This window comes from Trichoplax adhaerens, genomic scaffold (assembly GCF_000150275.1).
Source record: "Trichoplax adhaerens TRIADscaffold_6 genomic scaffold, whole genome shotgun sequence".
NCBI lineage: Eukaryota > Metazoa > Placozoa > Uniplacotomia > Trichoplacea > Trichoplacidae > Trichoplax > Trichoplax adhaerens.
In genome coordinates this window covers 5376274-5399642 of record NW_002060948.1, presented here as the reverse complement: position 1 = coordinate 5399642, position 23369 = coordinate 5376274, and the positions used below count along the sequence as shown (strand labels likewise).

Genomic DNA, 23369 nt, shown 5'->3' with positions numbered 1-23369 from the left:
AGTAACATTCATGGCTCTCATGAATTTCCACTCACCAACTTGTAGTGCCGTGAATTTAGCACTAAAGTTGAATTCTTAACCGGTACCGAAATCACGAATAGGTGCCGCATTAAGATGTAATGCTCGCATAGCAACATGATTCGTTGCTTGTGCTCAGACAGTGTAGATGTACCTATATACTATCTGGCTGGCTACACTACTCTATCGGTATAAAAATTCTTTGTCTCACCATGTTGTAGTCTAGGAGTAGCTACTTTACAAAGTAAATTTGCATCCTCTAATTTACCTTCTATGCATGAGATGATATCAACCAAGGTAATAAATTCACAAGCCTAGAATATTTATATGAATAACAGTAGACTTTAGGGATTAATCAAAAAGTGTCTATGCAACGTGCAGCAATATTGATAGCCTTAATCAATTTATATCCTACCTGCTCTATCGGCATAAAATTCTTTATTTCATAATGCCGTTTTTCAAGCACATTCTTTATGGAAAATCGGAAACTTATAAAGATATGAAATATTTTATCGTTAAATACCAGTTACGACAGATAGCAATCTATAGATGCTGCAAGTCTGCAAAAGGATATCGTCTGATACAACTTCTTGATTTGTAAATAACTACTCCACTACTACCAGATGATCTAGTTCATGTAAAATGTGCCGAATGTGAATCTACAAATTCTTCTTACTTCACAGCATTTTAAGAATTCGTATAATCCATATTTTTTAGCTATAATTAATTCTTTATCTCATTACACGCGTACACATCCTGTTATTCACTAATGTTTTACATGGAAGGTGAGAAAGAGATGGGGGTCTGAAGCGGCTCATTTCGATTGTAATGAGTTAAGATCTGTCAGCTCTTATGGATTCAATGTGATGCAACTATAATTACAGATGTGACAAAGACTAGAATGACTAATCAATATTCACCAAAATAATTCATATTAGGTGGCTCATTCTCATGTTTTGTATCAATAATATAGTATATTCGTTGCTCTAAGAGAAATAAGCAAATGTTTCATGTAGTACTACCCTTCAAATTGGAGATAAATTTATTTATTTTATAACTATAGTGCTATGCGGCCTTTGATAACGACCGGCTAAACGTGTCATTATTAGTAACCCCCTGGTAACATTAGTAAATCATGAGATGTAATTTCTAGATGTCTTTATTACAGATTTCGATCACAATATGATCCAATCCATTCTGCATTTGCTTTCAGCTATTAACCCGGTAAAGAAAGGCTAATAATGGTGCCAGATTTCTAGCGCATACAATTTTTATTGGAAGGCAATATGCAATGTACTCTACAATCGTCACAAGAGTTTTGCAATTATCCAGTGTCATATTATTCATAATAGAATCATCGCTGCTAATATAGAATCAACTTTTCTGTATTGATTGCATGAAAATATTGGCAGGTTAATCTACGAATGCTAGTACTGCAAATAATGGCTTGCACTTATTACTAGTTATCACCACATATTGTAAAACTATATAAGTGTATTAACAAGTGTATAAACTTCAACAGAATCTTAACAGGTGCTGTAAGCTAAAGTTTGTTACACATTCAATTGCTTCAATTAGGACTTTTTAACCTTTTCTTTTCTACGACAACATACATTAGCAATTCCTTTCCACACTAATTTCATTAGTTTAATGAATAAATAACATATTATTATAAGAACTGCATAAACATCGATCAAATACAATTCATACCATCTTAAATTATATTCTTCAGTCCGTAAATAATTTCCTCCTTCACTACCTAACGCAAATTCAACCCAGTCTCCGGCTTCTTGTGCTGGTGTTCTACCATTAGGTCTGTTCTTGATAAATGCTGATATCTTTGTAGCATTTTCTGCGATAAATTTATCGGTTACGACATTGATGATTGCATTGGATAGATCATTGCTCGTCATCGTTTTGATATCTAGTATCACACCGATATTTCTAGCTATAATCTTTTGAGCATGATTCATTCCATCAGCAGCAATAGGAATACCAATCATAGGTACACCATGGTAGGCAGCTTCTAGGACACTATTTAAGCCACAATGTGTTACCAAAGCTTTGACATTATGATGGCCAAGTAGGTCATTTTGCGGCAACCACTGAACGACTTTTAAATTATCGGGAATGTGATGGGTGATTTTATCACTAAATTTCCATATGACATTGTAAGGTAATTGACCAAAAGCTTGGAAAAATATTTCTAGGTCAGTGACATATTTTAAACCAATCATGACTGAACCAAAGGAGACTACAATAGTCCCGTTTTTGTTAGCAGAGGCAAACTGTTGTAAGTCGTCAGGAAGAGTTTGAGCGGGTTTTGGTAATAAAGGGCCTACTACTTTTGTTGCTGGTGTAATTGGTCGAGGGTAATCAACAGCGAAATCACCGTTAGCAATCAGAAATGTGGATCTTCTGAGTTCAAAGCTAGGTGGTGAGTTGAAGCCTAAATTAGTTATGTTAGCAGACCGATACATGTTACTAAACATAAAGGTTCGTAAGAGAGTGATCATAATGCCGTAAAAGATGACATTTTGTGTGCGTTGATATAAATTCATTTTGTTAGTCGCGATGACTGCCATTTGTGGGACGTAGGCAGGAGGACCTGGTATATGATATGGCGAAGTTGTTAATGGATCAAGCAGACCGATTGGTGATACATCTACTTGGACTTTGATGTTGATATATTCAGCAACAATCAAGCATGCATAGCTTGCTACGTCGCAAATTAATCCATCTAGACGATGACAAATTGAGAAAGAGTTTGGTCATTGAAAATTAGAATCCGCATTAATAGAAGTACTATAAGCGTAAAGTGCTATACTATACAAGCTACTAGGATTAGAAAGAGTCGGTTGCTAGCACTACTCGATGCAATGCGATGCATGCATACTATTGCCACTCCAGCTTGCAAAACTCCCACTTCACATTTCTGAACCAGAGACTGCCCAAGTAAAAGTGTTACCCTTCTTCCATCGTCTCCCACTCCTCTCTCTTACTATATCATCTCTGGGGATTATAGTGTGAGAGAGAGAGAGAAAGTAGACGGTGGAAAGGGGGTAACATTTTTACTTGAGTAGTCCCTGGCTGAACTAGCTCTATTGTTTCGTTGAAGGTTTTTGCAAGCTAAGATGGCGTAATAGACGCATGTCTGGTATTTATGTAATGTTACTCAAAATCATTTACCGAAATTTTCACGCTTTAATTCATCCAGTAGCTCCTTTCCATTGGTAAAAGCAAGAATATCATCTCGAAAAAGCCGATTGCACGCTGATAGTAGAGGATCTTGATTTTTTAATGATTGCGCGGTACAATCTGCGAGGTCTTGATCTCTGACAGGCGTCTGATAATATCGAACTTTAAATTCTTTGCTGGACAAGGATTGGACAGCTTGAGCTGCAACCATCGTTACTGCATGACCTCTGGCATGCAATTCATCTCCAACTGCTGCAACTACCTGTGCATGGCTATGATAGTGTTGGACGACTAATAATATTTTAGCTGAATGGCACGACTTGGTTAAGGCTAATAAGATAGTGATGGCAATGGAAATGGATGCGATAGCAACTCTGCCCAAACCCATTCTATCCGATCAAAGTATTCAAATTCCTATACTGCACATCAATTGTCTATCATTGAAGTGGAATGAATTTTCTTGCACTATTTGCAGACTAGCACGGTTAAGAATTGATGTTGTAGCTCTTACCAATATTAATTTTACCTCATTTCCAAGAGCTTCTTCCCGTCTTGCATTCGTTTTAAGCTGGTGGAGCTTCTGACCACTTAATGTGGTGCCGATTCAATACTCGTAACAGTACTGTTCTGTATCGAATTGTAGAACTGTATTGCATCCTACTATAACGCATAGCCTCTCACTGACTTGTTTACAAATATGCTTGTCCAGGATAGACTCCCGCTTGGACGGACAGACATGATCGATCTCATCTTATTCCACTATTGTGCCAAACCCATCATGATGGCAGTACTTAAGTATGGAGATGGTAGATTTTGAACGGACTGATTTATTCTAAATAAAGTTATATTACGTTAAATCATATTATCGGTTATTAAGCTACGCTTAGAAGCAGTTCTATAAGATGTGTCGATGTTCTTGAAATTAGTACCAGTGATTTAGGAAACAGACACAAAAGAACCATACTAAGTAGCCATTTTTCGACAAGCAAGGGAAGTCCGTCTGTCGGAGGGTGTCCAAGTCTTCTTCTACTAGTATAGTGATTATTAGGGACGAGCTCTCGACCAGTCTAGTACTGTACAAATCGCTTGTGTTGATTCAATACTGGTGAAAGTAGTCTTCTGTATAGTATTGCAAAATGGCGATGCTTCCTACTCTACTTGAGCATAGTACCAAGTCCTACTACAAGAGGAACAACCTTGAGTAGCCTGTGGCACACTGTTGTACAATTTACCAACTCTTTGGACTACAAATACAGATGATTGATGAACATATTAATGAATGGCTGTGCCAAAATCAGCAATTCTCAGCATGTCCAATTGTCCAATTGTCCATTGCCCGATGGACCGGGTATCAGACGACCAGACAGAGTGGACTAGTGGAACAATCGTAGCCTATGGTGCAGTACAGTAGTGCGCTTTGTACACTTTAGTATAGCAGACTGGATCATCTTTTGATACTGACGATAGCATCAACCATTTGTTTTGCTTAGTAATGCTGGTTTCCCCTTAGTGAAATCCATTTCGCCAACTCTTTTAAAGTAACAATATTACACACGAACTGATGTATTGGACACTGTACTCATGCTACTGCTCGAGGACTAGGTTAGTGACGTCAACTGTTCATCATTGAAATCGTCATCAAGATGGAGGCGTTGAGAGTCTAGAATCAACTCCATTAACTCATCATCGTCTCTACCAGGTAAAAAAAGGTTGTTGGAAAGACCAAAAAGTAGACATTAAACTAAGAAATCTTGACCTTTTCCTTGAAGATTTTGGGTAAGATCCATTGCAATCATCGGTTATGACTAAGCAGAATACTATCGTGTAGTGGCGGCGTGTTGATGGCATAGATGAGAAGAGGCACTTGTTGGGTTAATTAATAGAATCATCACTGTTTTCTGTTGTAGGACTTTAACAGAGCTTGGACGTAGCCTTGGCTCATCATGGTTTACATTGACAAAAATGGTAAGATAGCTGTCAGTGTGATGCATTGGAGCAAGAAAAATACCCATCCAACTTCACAAAATGTAAAATCTTTTGTTAGCCGTTTCTTCCCCAGTTCGACGTTATACAGTCATGACTATTATCAAGAAGAATACACGTAGTCTCAATATACAGTTACTCTTCATCTTGTGTGTTGACATGGAAAGGATGTAAGGAAACTTGATCATCAGAAGAATGTCGACTTCAAATTGGTATCAATTCCATCTAGTAGATGATTATTTTCTCCACTAGTGTAGACGTGTAGGATAATGGGCTTGATACTGGACTATGGATTCTTCTTCCTGTACAGTATGTGTTGTATGGAAATTTCATCATGAGATCATGAGCAGAGAATCGACTTGAAATTCTACATCAATTCAATATTATTTTGACGAGTATATTGCTGCGAATCTACACTGAATGCATTAGAAAATATCTCACTTGCGATTCTATCTGTATAGTCGTAGCGAAAAGAATAATCACCAACTTACTGTAAAGTGCACTACTAGTAATCTGTATAGGCTTTCATCACATTTTTCCTTTACGAGATGATCATTCTCTCCACTTGTGTGTATGTATATGTATACATAGGATAATTTATGAATAGAATCCAACATTTTTGTCGTAGAATCAACGCTAAAAAATATCATGTAATATCCAATGACCAAACCATTTGCTTTAGCAATATTAAAAACACCAAGTCTGATTCAATTGGGTACCATAGCCGTTTCTTCCATCCATTGAAATAATAACTCAACTTAATAGGAGGATAAGCACAAAGTCAACCTTATACTAGACTACCAATTCAGCGCTCTAGTCAGGTCGCACATAACAGAAATGGCCTGTGGATGGATAAACAGTATACGCGTAAATCTTCCCGACAAGGATAGCAATAATGATAACCATAATGATCGTATAAAATCCATTTGTACAGGAGTAACATATTTGATAGACATGAGAAACAGAATTATAGCTAGAAATGAGTAGGTTGAGTTTCATCTCGCTATCGATTCGCTATCATGGTGATATGATTTGGACGGTGCTATAGAAAAGAAGCACTTTTTCATCTACTTCCTTTAGCATTGACTAGTAGAGTAGAATGAGTGATGGGTCTTTAAATATAAACTTTCGCATCATTCATTCGCAAATTCTTATTGCATATGATTAGATGCACGTAAGAATACATTGACAACATGGATATTGCATACGTAGGAGTTTACATCATAAGTGTATATCTAATTTAGTAACTAGAAATACTTAGATAAGTTTTTACATTGGACTTAACGATGCTATTGATATACTTAGGTCAACTCGTTCAAGGAAACAGCCCGTGGACGCTGTCTTCTATAAAGAATTTCTTCACAACATTTGTAGCGTGCATGGTGCTATTGTAAGTATTAAGAGTGAAATAATATGGAAAGAATAGACTTGGCTTATATACTCATTTCTTGCAATACAAGCTCTATTTAGTTTAATTGTTGAATGCTTATAGAAACATCAACTACTGTTTGTAATATCATACCATAAAGACTCTCCCTAGTAATGTTGTAGTACTACAGCAATACGAATAACAACATCATTGTCATGAAATGGCTTATTGATTACAATAATCTAAAATTTTTTATTCTATCTTATTTTACAACAGCATTAAGTCGATGCTTCTGGTAAGTTCTTTCATTGTTATCGTGATATAGCCTATGTACTTTCTTTTTCGTTATTTGAAAGAATGATAGATATAAAAATTATTTACTAATACTACTACAATTTCTCCAATTAGCTTGATAACGACAAGAAGAAAGAAACCCCGACTTTCCGACCAGATAAAAGGTCCGTCTTTGCCATGACACATCGTGCTCTATAATGATAATGACACAAAAGTAGAATTAATTATTGGATTAGCTTCATATTGGACGATAACTTTGTATTCATTTAATTTCCTCTGCTCTACACTATGGAATGACTTACTACTGTACTGTTATTCCTTATAGACTATTTAGTATTACAATATCAAAATAACTGTTGACATGTTATGTTTAACTATATTCATAAGTGCATTGAAGTCACTGGATTATCATTGCATTTGATCATCCATTGCTACAGCTTAATTTTGTTCTACTTTTTCCACTGAACATAATGTAGAATCACTTACTTTGTACTGTATTCCTTATGGACTATTTAATAATATTAAGAATTAAAACAACTCGTTTACGTGTTATGCTTTGGCCATTTCAATATGTAAACTAAAATCACTGAATTATCTTCACATTCGACTATCCATTTGCAAGAGCTTAAACTTACTGTACTTTTCTATATAATACTTGTAAAATCGCTTGTCTACTAGACCGTTAAAGATTTTCTAGAACTAAAGTTAAAATAATCGTTCATTTATAGACCACCGCCGGGACCGCCTCGGAAAAAGATTGGCAGAATTAATCCAGGAGGACAAAGTATGTTTTACATTAGTTTGCAAGTGATTTTACGCCTATAAAACTAATTTCGAAGTGAGAATCATTGATGTGTTCTACTCCTACCAATAGATGGTCCAGCTAGTCCTCCCATGGCTGGTGGCGGTGGCGGATGAGGAAGGTAAAAATGAGAATCCTAAGTTGATATTACTTGATCATCGATGAAATCATTAGATACTGGGATGGGCATGATTGACGGTGTGTTTTCCATTTTTATAGGTAAAGCGCTTGCTGATTTAACTATTGGCAAGCGCTAAATACCAAACTGAAAAGTTTGGTAGCACCTCAATGCAACCTTTATTTGTTCTTGTAATGATGTCATAGCAGGTAACTCATTCAATGTCAAGAGGCTACTATGATTGATGAAACTACGAGGTTGCAGACAACTCAACGGTTTAACCTACACCTTATACCAACTAAATTGTAGCTGTTTCATTTTGTTAACAGGCTAGAATTATTATAAATTTTATGATATGGTGACATCATTTGTAATTCCTTGTGATGTCGATGTGTCAAAAAGTTAATTTTGATACTGTGATGATGGGCTCCTCATTCAATATTGAAGGAGAGCATCATGGTCATAGTTAGCAAGAAGTTACACAAGTACTAGACCTTAGCATCAAAAATTTACTTGTTAGATGAAAAGTATATCAGCGATAAAAATAATTTGGCAGTTCTCGATTGTTTTCAGATTGGTGGAAACTTACCCGTCAGTTTTACTACATACATGTAAAGATTTACATTCCATTATTGTACAGTAGCATACTACTAGATTATGACATTTTATCTTGCTATTCTGATTACTATTTATGGATAAAATCTAGGAGAGCGTGCTACTAATAAAATTCATACTTTATTCGACTACTGATGTGGTTATTGTACGTACTTATACATTAAAAGTTATCTCTTCATTTAGCCGATAGACTCATGTTTTCGCCTATTTGTATATGATATAGTGTAAAAAATTCTGGGTCTGTTCAATGCTCTTGATCCAAACATCCAAATTATCCCGCCACGCTCCTAAGCAACTGTCCCCTATTCCTCAAAGAGGAGAACGGGAACTATTAAACGAAAAATTGTCCCATGCTCCTAATCAACTCTCTCGCATTCCCAAAGAGAAGAACAACGACTACTAAACAGAGAATTGTCTCCCCCTCCCCACTCCTAATCAACTTTCCCGTAATCCCCAAAGAGAAGGAAAAGGACTACTAAACAAAGAGTTGCCCCCACTCCTAATCAACTTTCGTCTATTTCCCAAAGAGAAGAGCAGGGACTACTAAACAAAAAATTGTTCCCCGCTCCTAACTAACTTTCCTCTATTCCTCCACAAATACGCCTTCTTCTTTCTACGCGGCTTCATTTAGAAGAAGAAATTTGCCACGTCTTGTTATTTAAGATAGTACTAATACCTTAAATTGTGAGCAAGTTGTCTCCAAGCATGTTGCTAGTTGAACAAGCAAGGAGATAATGTCGATCTACGCTATCCTGTTAAGTTATAAGTTGATTCAACGTCCAATTTCATCTACCTGTCTGTCGGATAAACATTAATCGACCTCAGGATTTGGGGCTAAAGAATTCATTAAGGTTAATTTATCAGTCCCTGGTCCGGTAGACTACAGGCGTGTAATCTCATGAGATTAGTTCAGCTCTAAGTGTACTACTAACTATTCGAACAAGCAAGGAGACAACACCGATCGACTCCATCGTGTTAAGTTTGAAATGGATCTAATGTCAATTTTTATCGACTTCAAGATTGCTGGTCAAATAAATTAATGACCGTAAAGTACTGAGTAAGCGCCCCCCCCCCTAAAAAAAGTTCTAAATTAATATTCCTGTCGTTAATTACCGTAATTCTTAAATCTGTGCTACATTGTGTGGGGGAGTTTTCAGTAGAAAAAAGAGCAATTGGAAGGATGCGCTTACCATATACCAAAATTAGAAGTATGGGGTAATCACCCCCCCCCCTGTGAAAATTTTCATGATGCAGCTTCAGCAAAGTAGACTGAAGGCGTGAAGTCTCTTCAATTGTGAGCATGCCACTAATCAAACAAGCTAAGAGACAACGTTGATCTACTCTGTCATCTTGAATTATAAATTGATCCAATATCTAATTTCATCTACTTGTCTTGAGGGATTAACGTCTCAGAATCAGTCTCAGGATTAGAGGTTAAATAATTCATCAATCCTTATACATTAGGATGCAGGCGCATAATCCCTTAAATTCACGCCAAGAGAAAACACCTATCTACTTTATCATATTAAGTTTAAAGCTGATCCAACGTCAATTTTTATCGACTTGCCTTGACGGATAGATTTGTTAGGTAATTGAAATAACTTCAAGATTAGGGGTCAATTCATTACCATTCTTTAGTCCTAGTAAGGTAGGCTAACAGGCATAAAATCTCTTGTGAGCAAGCTGTTCTAGAGCATGTTGCTAATTATGCTAATTAATCAAACAACCAACAAGACAACCATCATCTACGCTATCATATTAAGTTTTAAGTAGATCCTAGGTCAAATTTCATCGACTTGCCTTGGCGGATTGATTCCTTAAAATTGACCTTAGGATTAAATTGTCAGTAACTTGTCTCTAAATGTCTTGAATTTCAAACAAGTAAGGGGCAACGTTGATCCATTCTATCATATTAATAATTTTTTAAAATAGTCCAGCATCGATTTTTATCCACTTATCTTGACAGATTGATTACTTATTGTAGTATCGGTGCAGCTGGCGGCACGTCTGTAATTTCTTCAATTATGAATTTATGACCAAGTTCTTTACACTATGTTGCTATTCAAACGAGTCAGGAAGTAGCCATGATCTTCTCTATCATATTAAGTTTTAAGTTAATCCAACGCTAATAGTTACTTACTTCTCGATAAATTGATTGTTGTTAACAAACTGAACAGACTTTCGGATTAAGGTTCAAATAATAAGTTAACTACTGTAGCACTGGTACGGTAGACTGCAAGCATGTAATCTCTTGAATTGTGACCAAGTTGTCTTCAGGCTTGTTGCTAGAAAATAATAATGATAGTACATAACAAGTACTGCAGAATGTACCCTATTATAGTTTTGATTTTAGTTCCTGACGAATTCGTAAACTAATCGAGTATCAAATTAGGTGGATCTGTTGGCAACTTGGTAAGGTTAACTACCAATACTAACACCAGATATTACGAATTTTGATGCAAACCTTATATTGTAGAAATGGAATGCATACTGCAGCAGTTGCTACTATTTTTGTTCTGACAGATAACATATTTTACTGTTCTTAAATTTTTGTAAAATTGGAAGCTAAATCGCTTTTCTGGTACAATATTTTTCCATTGTAAGAAATCAAGGATCATAGTTCATGTTGTAAACATTCGTGTAGAAATACCTTTTGTGGGTGAAATTTGACGTATAATAAATTCCTCGGCAACTCGAAATTAAAGTTTAGCTCAGTAGACGTAGTAAACATGGGTGATATCTGCTGTTATTCTCGTTAATTTATGGATTAATTGATAGTCGTTATTATCGCGATAAAATTGAAAATGAAACAATATTAAAATAATTAATACAATAAATCTTTCCTAGAGAACTGTTTTGCAGCTTTGCCTCGAACAGAACGTAGACGAAGTGTTCAGATTGGTGGTGATCTTAAGGGAAAAGATTCTTATATTGTATTGGAAATCATGTTATAATCCGATATAGCGAGGTATTTGGAGTGCCGTAAATTCGTTAAAGTAGACTAAATATCATTTGCTCTAATATGGCTCTTAGCATAGTCTTGTATTAAGTATATATATTGTAATACAATTAATAACGCTATGATGACAAATATTCTTAAATAGCTCGCCATGCACAGTACAGTATAATATGCTAGAAAAGATGAGAGTAGATATAAAAAGGTTCGCATATAAGTAGAATGTTAGGTTTTGGAAAAACTAATTGTCGCGTCGAAATCCATAACAGTAAGAATAAGCTTTACCGTTTAAGTCTGTGTGCCATTTCTATTATTCGAATTTCCATCACATGGAGCACTTAGATATCGTAATACAAATATTGAATTACTTCCATCTCAAGATAGATAGATAGAAGTATACACAATAAAAAACTTGGAAAATCACATTAAAATCACATTAAATCATATGAAATAGAGTCGTGTCTTACATCTAAATATCTCTCATTGTTGAACTCTGCTCGAGCAAATAAGTATAGCTCCTTTTATTATATTCTACCAACAGTTGAAAGAGTAATATACCGTGCAACGTGCATTTAATCATTTACGAGCAATTAAATTATTCATAGATAGCAAGTACTAGCCTACATTAAGGTATAATATTAAGATGCGCATTTCGTAAAGTACATTAATCGTCAGTATTTATAGCAATAGCTATCCACATTTCGATATGAATAAATTGGTAGACTAATAACTATAAGTTACGATATGTAGTGTTTGGGATCTTGTTGTGGTAGCGCGTTTTCTTGCGTATAATAAACTGTAGTTATGAGCTATGATATTGAAGGTTGAATTTAATATTATGTATTAACGAATCCTGGAAAATATCACCATTAGCGATAATAAACGGCTTATAGTAAATGACTACGATAAACTATCGTCTTACTAGACTGATATACGAACTAATATCGCCAGTATATACATAAGCACGAAAGTGGCATTATCTATCATGGCGAGTTCTGTGTGAAATCATACTACAGTCACATTGAAAGAACAACCTGTTAGTAGCAAATGGAGACTCGTGTTTGATTTAGCAGTGACCTTGTTGGCATATACTATTAATTAGATCATGTTGCTGATTTAATTTCAATGTTTTGCTCAATAGTATGTTATGAGTAAGCTGTAAGTTCATTAAATCATGATTGAAAGAAAGTATTATCATACCCAAGTTAAAGTATAGGATACCGTTGACTATTAGTAAAATAGATTAAATTCAATTAATGAAGCATTTAGAGTAGGCGGTAGAATTGCACATTAAGCATGATGAAGGATGTGATTATGCTATAGCAAAGAAAGTTGGATTCAAATAGTATAGGCAATGATTATTGAACTTTACTAGTTTCCATTTGCGTGATAAGTTGCGCCTATAATTAGTTACACTCCATTTATTGACTACAAGCTCGAGCTGAGTAAGCCTACTGTAAAACTTCATCTTGAACTTATGTACGATAAAAGACTCACTCAGCAATATGTATTTATTGACTTCCTTCTGCTTGCAATTGAATAGATTATTGGACAATACGAGTTAATATTATGTTGCTCTTCTTAATCTAATCTTCGAAGCTACTTAACAATATGCTTTTCTCTCCCTCTTTCTAACATCATGACCATGAATGTAGAAATAAGAAAGGAGGAAGAAGATAGGTTCTTGAGTAGTCCTTGGTACACGCTATATTGCTTGCTCTGCTTTATTCCATTTTCAAACACCATATATTAAATAACTATACATCAACCCTAGTCATGCTATATATGCTTCTATATAGCTAAAATTTGTAAATTTAGAGATGCAAACTGTACCCAGGGTAGAGTGTCGACGACGAACAACTAATATTTATTTAGTGCACAGAAAAGCCAAACCCATCCATATTGAAAGGTGGATAACTTGTGTGCTTTATAGGATAACTAAATTCGAAATCAAAAATTGAACACCAGTAGCTGAAGGCTGGCAGACTAGGACCTCTAATTAATCGTACATCAGTATCTATCTGTATTTTTTAATCTCATATTGGATATCAAACTCCATTTGCGCCACCATGCATTCTCGACAATCGTGCACGCGCATATCTAACTTTAATAGGGAGATTTCCATTTCTGAAGCGTTTATAACACTTTCGTTTTTAATATAGAATGAGTTATTATTTCTCCACCATCCTATCATGGATTTCTATTCGTATTTTGACTAGTATTTAAATGGATGATATCATGGAGTAGAGACCATTTTAATGGCTGAAACATGACTAACTAATCACGCCATTGATCATTTCGACTTTCTGGCCGATTTCGCTAGTAAAATCTTTTACCTTATAGTGTCTATCCTAGTCGATAGCAATGCAATGGCGGATCTACGTGGCATAGGAACACTGCAATAGTATTCTATCATCCTTATTAGAGTATTTTAGGGGATAATGGAGTAGAGACGATCTGAGTAGATGCCAAAATTGCGAACCATGTCACGCCATTTTTTTAATGGCAATCCTATGGCTATAGTCTACTGTATTATGCGCGTCGATGCGTTATAGGAATATGACCAGGGCGTGAATCAATCCATTTATGGCTATGAGTATGCAGGACCAATGGGAAGTTAGGCTACTAAAATCCACCCACCAAATCTTTATACAAACTACTGCCATCACTGATCAGTATTTAGTATCAGCACAGCATTTCTATTTGGCTCTCTTTTGATAGTCTAGTAGACGACAACCTCCAATAAGCCTTCTACTTTTCTACGCCGCCTTGTCTTGAAGAAGAAATCCGCCATGTCTTGTAATTTAAGTAAGTGATATTGCCTTAAATTGGGAGTAAGTTGTCTTCAAGCATGTTGTTAGACGAACAATCAAGGAGATAATGTCGATCTACGCTATCCTATTAAGTTCTAAGTTGATCCAACGTCTAATTTTATCTACTTGTCGATCGCGTAAACATTAATCGCCCTTAGGATTAACGGCTAACGAATTCATTCAAGTGATTTCGTTAGTCCTGGTACAGTAGGCTGTAGGCGTGTAATTTGCTAAATTAGGAGTTAAATTTGTCTCTCTAAGCGTCTTGCTATTCGAATACGCAAGAAGACAGTGCCGATCGACTCTATCCTGCTAATTTTGAAATGGATCCTACGTCAATTTTTATCGACTAATCTTGATCGATAGATTGCTTCATAAATTGTATTGATGTCATGATTGAGGGTCAAATAAATGAATATTCCTCATCGTAATATTCTGTGATGGTAGGCTGTATGCATATAGTCTCTTCAGTTGTGAGCATGTTATTCATTAGACAAGCAAAGAGACAATGTGGATCTACTCTATCATGTTGAGTTATAAATTGATCGTGCATTACATTTCATCTACTTTTCCTGAAGAATTGGCATCATGAAATAGGGGTCAAATAATTGATTAGTCCTTGTACGTTAGGCTGCAGGCACGTAATCTCTTGAATTGTGAGTTTTTAGTTTATCTCCAAGCGTGTTGCTATTGGAACACGCATAGAGACCATATCGATCGACTCTATCGTATGAAATTGGAAGTAGATCCAACTTTAATTTTTATCGACTTGTCTTGATGGAATAGATTTGTTAGCAAATTGAATCGACTTCCAGCATGACGGGTCATGTAAATTCATTAATTCATGACGGTAATACTGCTATGGTAGGCTGATAAATTGATCCAACATCCAGTTTTATCGACTTGTCTTGAGGGATTGACGTCTTAGAATTGGTCTCAGGATTAGGGGTCAAATAATAATAATTCAGTAGTCCTAGGCTCCTTGAACATTAGGCTGCAGGCGCTTAATCTCTTAAATTGGAAGTTTAGTTGTCTCCAAGTGTATTGCTATTGAAATACACTAGGAGACAATGTCGATCGACTCTATCGTGCTAAGTTTAAAGCTGATCCAACGTCAATTTTTATCGACTTGCCTTGACAGATAGATTTGTGAGCTTCATTGAATCGATTTCAAGATTAGGGGTCAAATAATTACAATTTTTTTAGTCCTGCTACGATAGGCTATAGGTGTGTAATCTCTCGTAAGCAAGCTCTTTTAGAACATGTTGCTAATGAAACAAGCAAATAGACAATCATCATCTAGTCTATCATATTAAATTTTAAGCTAAACCAAGTTTACTTCTTGATAAATTGATTGTTGTTAGCAAATTGAATAGACTTCAAGATTACGGTTCAAATAAATAATTAACAAATTAACGACAGTAGCACTGGTACGGTAGACTGCAAGCATGCAATCTCTTGAATTGTGAGTGATCAAGTTATCTTCAACCTTGTTGCTAGAAAATAAGAATAATGATAGTACATAACAAGTACTACGGAAAGTACTCTACTATACTTTTGATTTGGTCATGATAAAGTCGTAAGCTAATCAAGTATCAGATCAGGTGTGACGATTTACAACTCTGCTAGGTTAACTACCAATACTAACACCAGATACTACGAATTTGGATGCAAACCTTATATTACAGAAATGAAATGTAGAGTGGAGTAGTTGCTACTATTTTTGCTCTGACAGAAAACACATTTTACTATTCTTAACTTTTTGTAAATCAGAAGCTAAATTGCTTTTCTGGTACAGTATTTTTCCATTGTAAGAAATAAAGGATCATAGTTCATGTTGTAAACATTCTTGTAGAAATACATTTCATGGATGCTATTTGACGTACAAGAAATTCCTGAGCAATAAGAAATTAAAATTTAACTCAGTAGACATAGTAAAGAGGTGTGATATCTGCCGATGTTCTCGTTAATTTAAGGATTAATCGGTAGTCGTTATTATAGCTATAAAATTAAAAATAATATTAAAATGATTAATACATTAAATCTTTTCTAGAGAACTGCTTTGCAGCTTTGCCTCGAACAGAACGTGGACGAAGTGTTCAGATTGGTGGCGATCCTAAGGGCAAAAATTTCTTATATTGTATTGGAAACCATGTTATAATCAGAAATATCGAGGTATTTGGAGCACTTAGATACCGTGATACAAATATTGAATTACTTTCATCTAGAGATCGGTATACAGTACTATACAACTTTAATTCCTTGCAAAGGCGTCTACAAAATCCTGACAACATTTGATATATAATACTACTGTAATGATAAAGAATTTGAATGCTCTACATCATGTGTTATTAATCGTCAAATTGACTCAGTAAATCATTAATTACTAAATCAAAAATTAACTAATGATATTAACGTCCACAGAACTTAGCTGAAAGTGATGTTTATGCTCAACATGCTCTGCAAACAACAGTTGCACGCTATGCTCCGAGTGGGTTCTATATTGCATCTGCTGGTAAGCAAATTCCATAGAACGATTTCTCCATTCTTCATATGAATGTGATCAAAATTACGACTATATTCATTGTTACTGCTACCTATATTCAGACACTGGAGGAAAAATTCGAATTTGGGACACTACACAGCGTGAACATTTGTTAAAGTATGAGTATCAACCCCACGGAGCGATTTATGATCTTTGTTGGTCACCAGACAGTAAGAGGATCATTACCGCTGGTGATGGTAGAGAGAAGTAGGGCTCTATTCAGACAATAATACTTTCATAGGGATAAAAAGTCTAATTGCTTATATTTTGTATTGATAAGGTTCGCGAGCGCCTTCTTATGGGACAGCGGAAGTAGCGTCGGTACTATCACTGGTCATCATAAGCCAATAACTTGTGTTGACTTCAAACCATCACGACCATACAAGGTTGCTACTGGAGGAGAAGACATGCAGATCGCGTTTCATTCTGGACCACCTTTTAAATTCGATCAAAAGATCAATGTAATGATCATTTATTTAGTGATCGATTAATTTTACTGTTATACTGGAATACTTTATTAAAGCTTATTTTACCTATTCATAGAGCCATTCTAAGTTTATTAATACCATTAAATTTTCTCCTAATGGAGAAAAATTCGTATCTGGTGGAGCAGATGGAAGAGCATTTTTGTATAACGGTAAGACTGCAGAAAAAGAAGGAGAACTTGGCAATCCCGCTCATAGTGGTGGAATCTATGGGGTAGAGTAATGTATTAATTATCCATTTTTCCACAGTAGTTATAAAAGTATTAATAATAGCTATATCATGATAGCTTAGGAAAGATACTTGATTATATCAATTCGTTTTATTTTAAAACAGTCTGCCTGGAAAGCAGACTCAGCCCAACTTATTACTTGTTCCGCGGATAAATCTGTCAAATTATGGGATGCTAATACGCTTGAGCTGATGGGGTAAATATTTAGTCGCTTATACTACTTATTGAATTTATACATAAATTTGGATTTACATCTTTTTGACATGAAAATTTTTTAGTACAATTAACGTAGGCAGTAAGTTACTCGATCAACAATTGGGATGCTTGTGGCAAGGGGATCATATTCTATCAGTATCACTTTCCGGCTACATAAACTATTTAGACTTTAGTAATTCAGCTTTGACGAAAGTTATTAAGGTATAATCATAAAGGTTCAATTGCTCTAAACTTAAACGTTCTTTGAAGCAATACTTATTCATATTAATCATCTATTTGTTAATATAGGGACATCAAAAGGCTATTACTGCTATAACCTTATCGGCTGACAAGAAAAAGATATACACTGTAGACTATACCGGATTAACAAATATCTTTTCGATCGTCTAACTGTAACCCGTATTTTACTGTATAGATAACGTTACCATTACAGAATTAAATGAATTTTTAGATTGTTTTATGTCTTTAACCTATGACACTATCTTGGGATACTACCACTGGAGATAACGATGAAATTAAAGGCGTCGGTCATAACAATCAAGTTAACGCTATGCTTACCGTTGGAGACGAAGTTTACACCGTAGGAATTGACGATTGCATGAAAAAGTTTTCAACCGCATCTAACGAGTACAGGTATGTTATAGCAGTAGATTACTATAGAAATTATTTTTAGTGAAAATATAATCGATTTTTATAACTTTGTTTTAGTTCTTATTCCCTGAAATTAGACTCTCAACCTCGCGCTTTGTGTAGTGGGGGAGGCAACATTATTTTTGTTGCGTGCATGAACGAGGTACATAATACATGAAATTAGACAAGGCCTTTCAAGATTTGTTTATCAAACGGTAATTTCGTTTCTATTATATTTACGTTATGATATCAGATCTCGATCACTAATGAAGGCCAAAAAGAAAATAGTTTACTTGTGAAGTATGAGCCAAACAGTATCTCATTCAACTCTGTAACTTGTGAACTAGCTGTTGGAAGTAGCAAGGTACAAGATAGCTAAATTAAATTGGCAAAATAACACTTGTTACAGAAATATGTTGTAAGTAGTTTTAATATTTGAATATAGGAAAATTTCGTGTATGTTTACAAAGTAAGCGGGTATAACTTGGAAGAAATAACTAAGGTATCTGTGAGAGGTACTCCGTCGCATCTGGCATATTCGCCAAATGGCGAATTGTTAGCTGTTGGAGATTCTCAAAGATGTCTCACCGTAATGGCAACAAAGGCTTACTCTGTAGTAAGAAGCATTATTTGATATCATGAATCTTCAATTATACAACTTAGCGATTATTGTATTTCCGATTATTAATGTCATTTGAAATATATTGTAGACACTACATAGTTGGAGTTATCATACCGCCCGAGTATCGTACCTTGCTTGGTCACCTGATTCTACATATATTGCATCTGGTGGCATTGATTCCAATGTTATATTGTGGTCAGTTGCCGATGCTGGCAAGAAAGCAATCGTCAAAGGTACAGTATAACTGTAGTTCCGACTCACTAAAAGTTTAGGCCTGTATATTGTAGTAATGAAGGAGATTTTATAAATAATTAGGTATTACCTTAATGGAAACAGTTATCGATTATACTTAACTTTAAATATATCTGTAGGAGCCCATCCGATGTCCCCTGTGAATGGTATTGTCTGGTTGGACAATTCTTCATTCGTATCTGTTGGCAGCGACTGTTGTACAAGATTATGGGATATATAGTTTTGATCGCTTTATTACTATAAGTTATAATTAAGGGAATTCCTTATTTTCTTTACTTACTGATAATTTTGATTAAGATAATTTACTAGATTATGAATGTCGCCAACAATTCCAATAGCTATTCAAATTTTGATACGAATAAATTAGTAGGCTAATGGGTATAAGTTACAATACGTACTGTTAGGGACTCTGTTGTGGTAGCAATGATGCGTTTTCTTGCGTATAATAAACTGTAGTTATGAGTTATTATATTGAAGGTTGATTTTAATATTATGTATTGATGAATCCTGAAAAATATCACCATTTCGACAACAAACGGTTTATAGTAAATTATTACGATAAACTACGGTCTTACTGGACTGATGTACGAACTAATGCGCTATGTAATAGCGAGTTACTACAGCATTGTAGTGTCATGAAATGAGAGAAGGCCTTTGAATTGTAACAAGTTCTTCAAAAAAAAAACTTCTTAACTCTCTACTCGAAATTTTCTGATTCACAGTTTGAAATAAATTTATCGTACATTACGTCCTACGATGCTTACATCTGGTTGTTGATAGATAATTATAATATATTACTATAGTTTATTGCTTTGTGATACTTTGGTATATTTGATTTACGAAACAGAATATGAAGAGAAGCAATTAACAGAACAACAATATTAATACCAATTCAGGATTTTGTAGCAACAATACCAAGTTGTGTTTGGCTTGAAAGCAAATTCAATCAAAGAATAGATCGCAAACTTGTTAGGAAATTCCAGATCAGTTAAATTTTATCGCTAATTTGAGATTCCGAAGTGTACCATTTTACATAGATAATAAATAACGATATAATGAGTAACTAACACAAAATTTTACATGTTAGCTACTTAAGCTCCAAGTCTCAAAATGTGAAAATTAAGTTCCATAAATACAGACAAACAATCTAATGTGGGCGTCTTTTATTACTCGAAAAATTATGCTGTAGGATGTAACAAAGTCAATTCGTTGGGGTACATAATGATAACATTAAACAAATCGGATTTAATTAATGTAATGAATTAAACTTTTGTTACAGTAAAATCTTAAACCGCTAAAGAATCTACAACATACGCATAGGCAAGAACTACCGATCTACTCGATGCATCAGTTTATATACCTTAGTACATAACCTATTAAGAAGCAATACTAAACTCACGGCATTGCCTAGGATTACCTAAATGAGCAAAGGAAAAGATACCAACAGAGTTTGCAGGTTCAAAACGATAATAACAGTAAATTGTTGGCAATCGTTCATTATTCGTTCAAAGCCATGTATTAAACTCTACTGTGGTTTCTTTTTTAAAATTATGGCGTACAAATTTCTGACTGTAAATAAATATAGTATTGTACCGTAATTTCAATTTTAGAAAAATTTCTTGTGTATGAATTGAAAGATTTTTAGAATTATAAAAAGTGCAATAAAAAATATAGTGAAAATATCTATTAAATATAGTTTATACCATGGTATTGTATATTCCATAGTTCGAAGATAATGTCCTCCTTCATTGCCTAGTGCATATTCTATCCAGTCTACAGCTTCCTCAACTGGTGTTCTGTTATTAGGTCTATTTTTAATGCATTTAGCTACTCGTTTAACACTTGCAATAATACTTTTATCAGTTGTCACTTGCATAATGGCATTAAATACTTCGTCACTAGTAATCGTCTTAACGTCCAAAACAACGCCTATATTTTTAGCTAAAATTTTTTGAGCATGATCATATCCATCACCCGCTACAGGAATAGCTACCATAGGTACGCCATGATAGGCAGCTTCAAGGACACTATTTAATCCACAATGTGTAACGAAAGCTATCACATTTGGATGTCCAAGAAGATCGTTTTGTGGCAGCCATTGAACTGTCTTGATAGAGTTATCCATATTTACACGATTTTCATCGGGATATTTCCATATAACATTGTAAGGTAACCGATCAAATGAATGGAAAAAAATTTGAATATCGGTTAAAAACTTTAAGGCACTAAAAACTGAACCAAACGATACCACAATTGTGCCTTTATTATTAGAATTGATAAATTGCTGTAAATTAGGGGGTAATGCTGCTGGTGGCCTTGGAAGAATTGGACCAACGACTTTCGTCGTTGGAGTAATTGGACGTGAGTTCTCAAGAGCAAAATCGGAGTTGACAAGCAAGAAGGTAGATCTTTTAATGCTGTAATTTGGCAAGGAATCAAGGCCAAGATTTGTAGTATTGATAGCTGCATACATCGGATTAAACATGAATTGATCGATGAAAAAGGGCACAATCAATCTTAAGATGACATTAAATGTACGATGATATAAACCCATTTTGTACGGTGATGTTAATCCAACTTGACGAACATAAGCTAATGGACTAGGAATATTGAATGCACGCGCCAGCAAAGGATCACCAAATCCAAATAGGGATACATCCACTTGGATCTTAATATCAATATATTCGGCTACTACTTGACACATGTAGCAGCTAACATCGCACACTATCGCATCTATGAATAATACCAATGACTAGCATCAGTAATAGTTATTTCAATGTTTTACCTAAACTATGTTGTTAAGTACACTAATGATAAAAATAATAGCATTACAGCAGCAATCAAAATCAAATGACTTACTTCTATCGTGAGGTGCGCTAAAATTTAAAACAACTAAAGAAGTAAAATATACCCACAAGGTATGATTTATCTTTATTCTCGTTGACGTAAACAACCATAACATAGTAGTGATAGATAGAGATTCGTAAATTACTCTAAACTGCATCTATTGTTTGCATTCTTTTACTACATTTGTGGTGCATAAACGCAAATTGATCTGTTACTACATACATGGTAAACAATAATCTGCTGTTTAAGTTTATCGATTATTTACAGCCTTTCATTAGTATTCATTTGCAGCCTGTTTTTATTGTATGTCAATTTATAACTGATAGTATCCAAATCTTTTAGATCTGCCTAGGTAATGCTATGCTTCATGACCATATCGCTCAATCAATTGCTTACCAAAATTTTCATTCTTTAATTCATCCAATAGCTTCTTATCATTGCTAAATGCTCGTGCATCGCTGATAATTAATTCATAACATGCCGTCAGTAGAGGGTCATTGTTTTGTAACGCTATAGCAGAACAATCTGATATAGCTGATTTTGTTACTGGTGTCTGATAGTATTTGGTTTTAAATTGATACTCCTGAAGATCTTGTACAGTCTCACTGATAGATGAAATAACAAGGACAACGGAGTGATCTCTTGCTTGTAATTGGGCTGCTATTTCCTTCATAACTCTTGCATGACTTGGATAGAATAGTGCAATAGATAATATTTTAGCACCATTACCATATTGTGGATTTGTCATGAAGAGAAGGCATAGCATTACCACTGCTATTGCCTGCCATGGCTTGTTGAAGAGCAGCATTACCGAGATAGGAATGGGAGAATGTAGCACTACTGTAGAAATTTTAAGGTACCTTTATATTCGTCTTGCACTCAATTGCCTAGCTATTAATACAAGATTGAAATTAACAATGGTTATCGATCAGTCAATGCAAGTTTTATAAGCGTTAATAAGCTGGTCAGTAATTATGCAAACTGACCCTAATTACTGAGTTAATCCTTGCCCTTTCACTATTTCTTCAATCATTCGATAAGCAAGCAATATAAATATATGATTGAAGATAGTTATCACCGATCAATGTGATCAACGTAAATCTAGTATGCGTCTATAATTTAGCTCGTAATAACCTAGCCTGATCGCTGAGTTAGATGCATATACTCTTCCACAATCTCTGCAGTCAATTGCCAACTAATACAAGCATGAGATTGAAGATATAACAATTATTAGCAATGATTACTAAGTTAACCCTAGTGTGTCCTCTTGGATTATTTCTGGAGTTAAGTGTTTATGTCTTTGTTTAAACTAGCGGTTAATGCTGTGTGCGAGATTGAAGATATAGTGGTTATTGTCTGCCACCATTTCTGCAACC

The 23369-nt window shown here is 34.9% G+C and overlaps 5 protein-coding genes across 5 annotated transcripts; 3 read left to right on the top strand and 2 right to left on the bottom strand.

Annotated features, from left to right (window-relative positions):
* Positions 1-1592: 1592 nt before the first annotated feature.
* On the bottom strand, positions 1593-3604 carry TRIADDRAFT_57718 (uncharacterized protein; the record flags this gene model as incomplete). The annotated part of the gene is made up of 2 exons (XM_002113451.1): positions 1593-2758; positions 3208-3604. The coding sequence occupies 2 exons, from the start codon at positions 3602-3604 to the stop codon at positions 1593-1595; spliced, it is 1563 nt and encodes a 520-aa protein (XP_002113487.1).
* A 921-nt stretch (positions 3605-4525) lies between these two features.
* TRIADDRAFT_64041 (uncharacterized protein) lies at positions 4526-8397 on the top strand (the record flags this gene model as incomplete). The annotated part of the gene is made up of 7 exons (XM_002113832.1): positions 4526-4564; positions 4916-4992; positions 5124-5181; positions 6977-7026; positions 7591-7646; positions 7839-7883; positions 8303-8397. 7 exons carry the CDS (start codon positions 4526-4528, stop codon positions 8395-8397), a joined length of 420 nt encoding a protein of 139 aa, XP_002113868.1.
* A 6585-nt stretch (positions 8398-14982) lies between these two features.
* Positions 14983-18032, top strand: TRIADDRAFT_57716 (uncharacterized protein; the record flags this gene model as incomplete). Its single annotated transcript, XM_002113831.1, has 9 exons — positions 14983-15016; positions 16220-16341; positions 16591-16681; positions 16774-16918; positions 16992-17172; positions 17255-17410; positions 17531-17622; positions 17705-17843; positions 17931-18032. 9 exons carry the CDS (start codon positions 14983-14985, stop codon positions 18030-18032), a joined length of 1062 nt encoding a protein of 353 aa, XP_002113867.1.
* A 160-nt stretch (positions 18033-18192) lies between these two features.
* On the top strand, positions 18193-19366 carry TRIADDRAFT_57715 (uncharacterized protein; the record flags this gene model as incomplete). The annotated part of the gene is made up of 6 exons (XM_002113830.1): positions 18193-18275; positions 18351-18435; positions 18526-18636; positions 18718-18888; positions 18983-19127; positions 19266-19366. 6 exons carry the CDS (start codon positions 18193-18195, stop codon positions 19364-19366), a joined length of 696 nt encoding a protein of 231 aa, XP_002113866.1.
* Positions 19367-20773: 1407 nt separating this feature from the next.
* TRIADDRAFT_2560 (uncharacterized protein) lies at positions 20774-22468 on the bottom strand (the record flags this gene model as incomplete). Its single annotated transcript, XM_002113450.1, has 2 exons — positions 20774-21879; positions 22390-22468. Coding segments are annotated over 2 exons (1185 nt in total), but the record flags the coding sequence as incomplete, so codon positions are not given.
* Between the last annotated feature and the right edge of the window lie 901 nt (positions 22469-23369).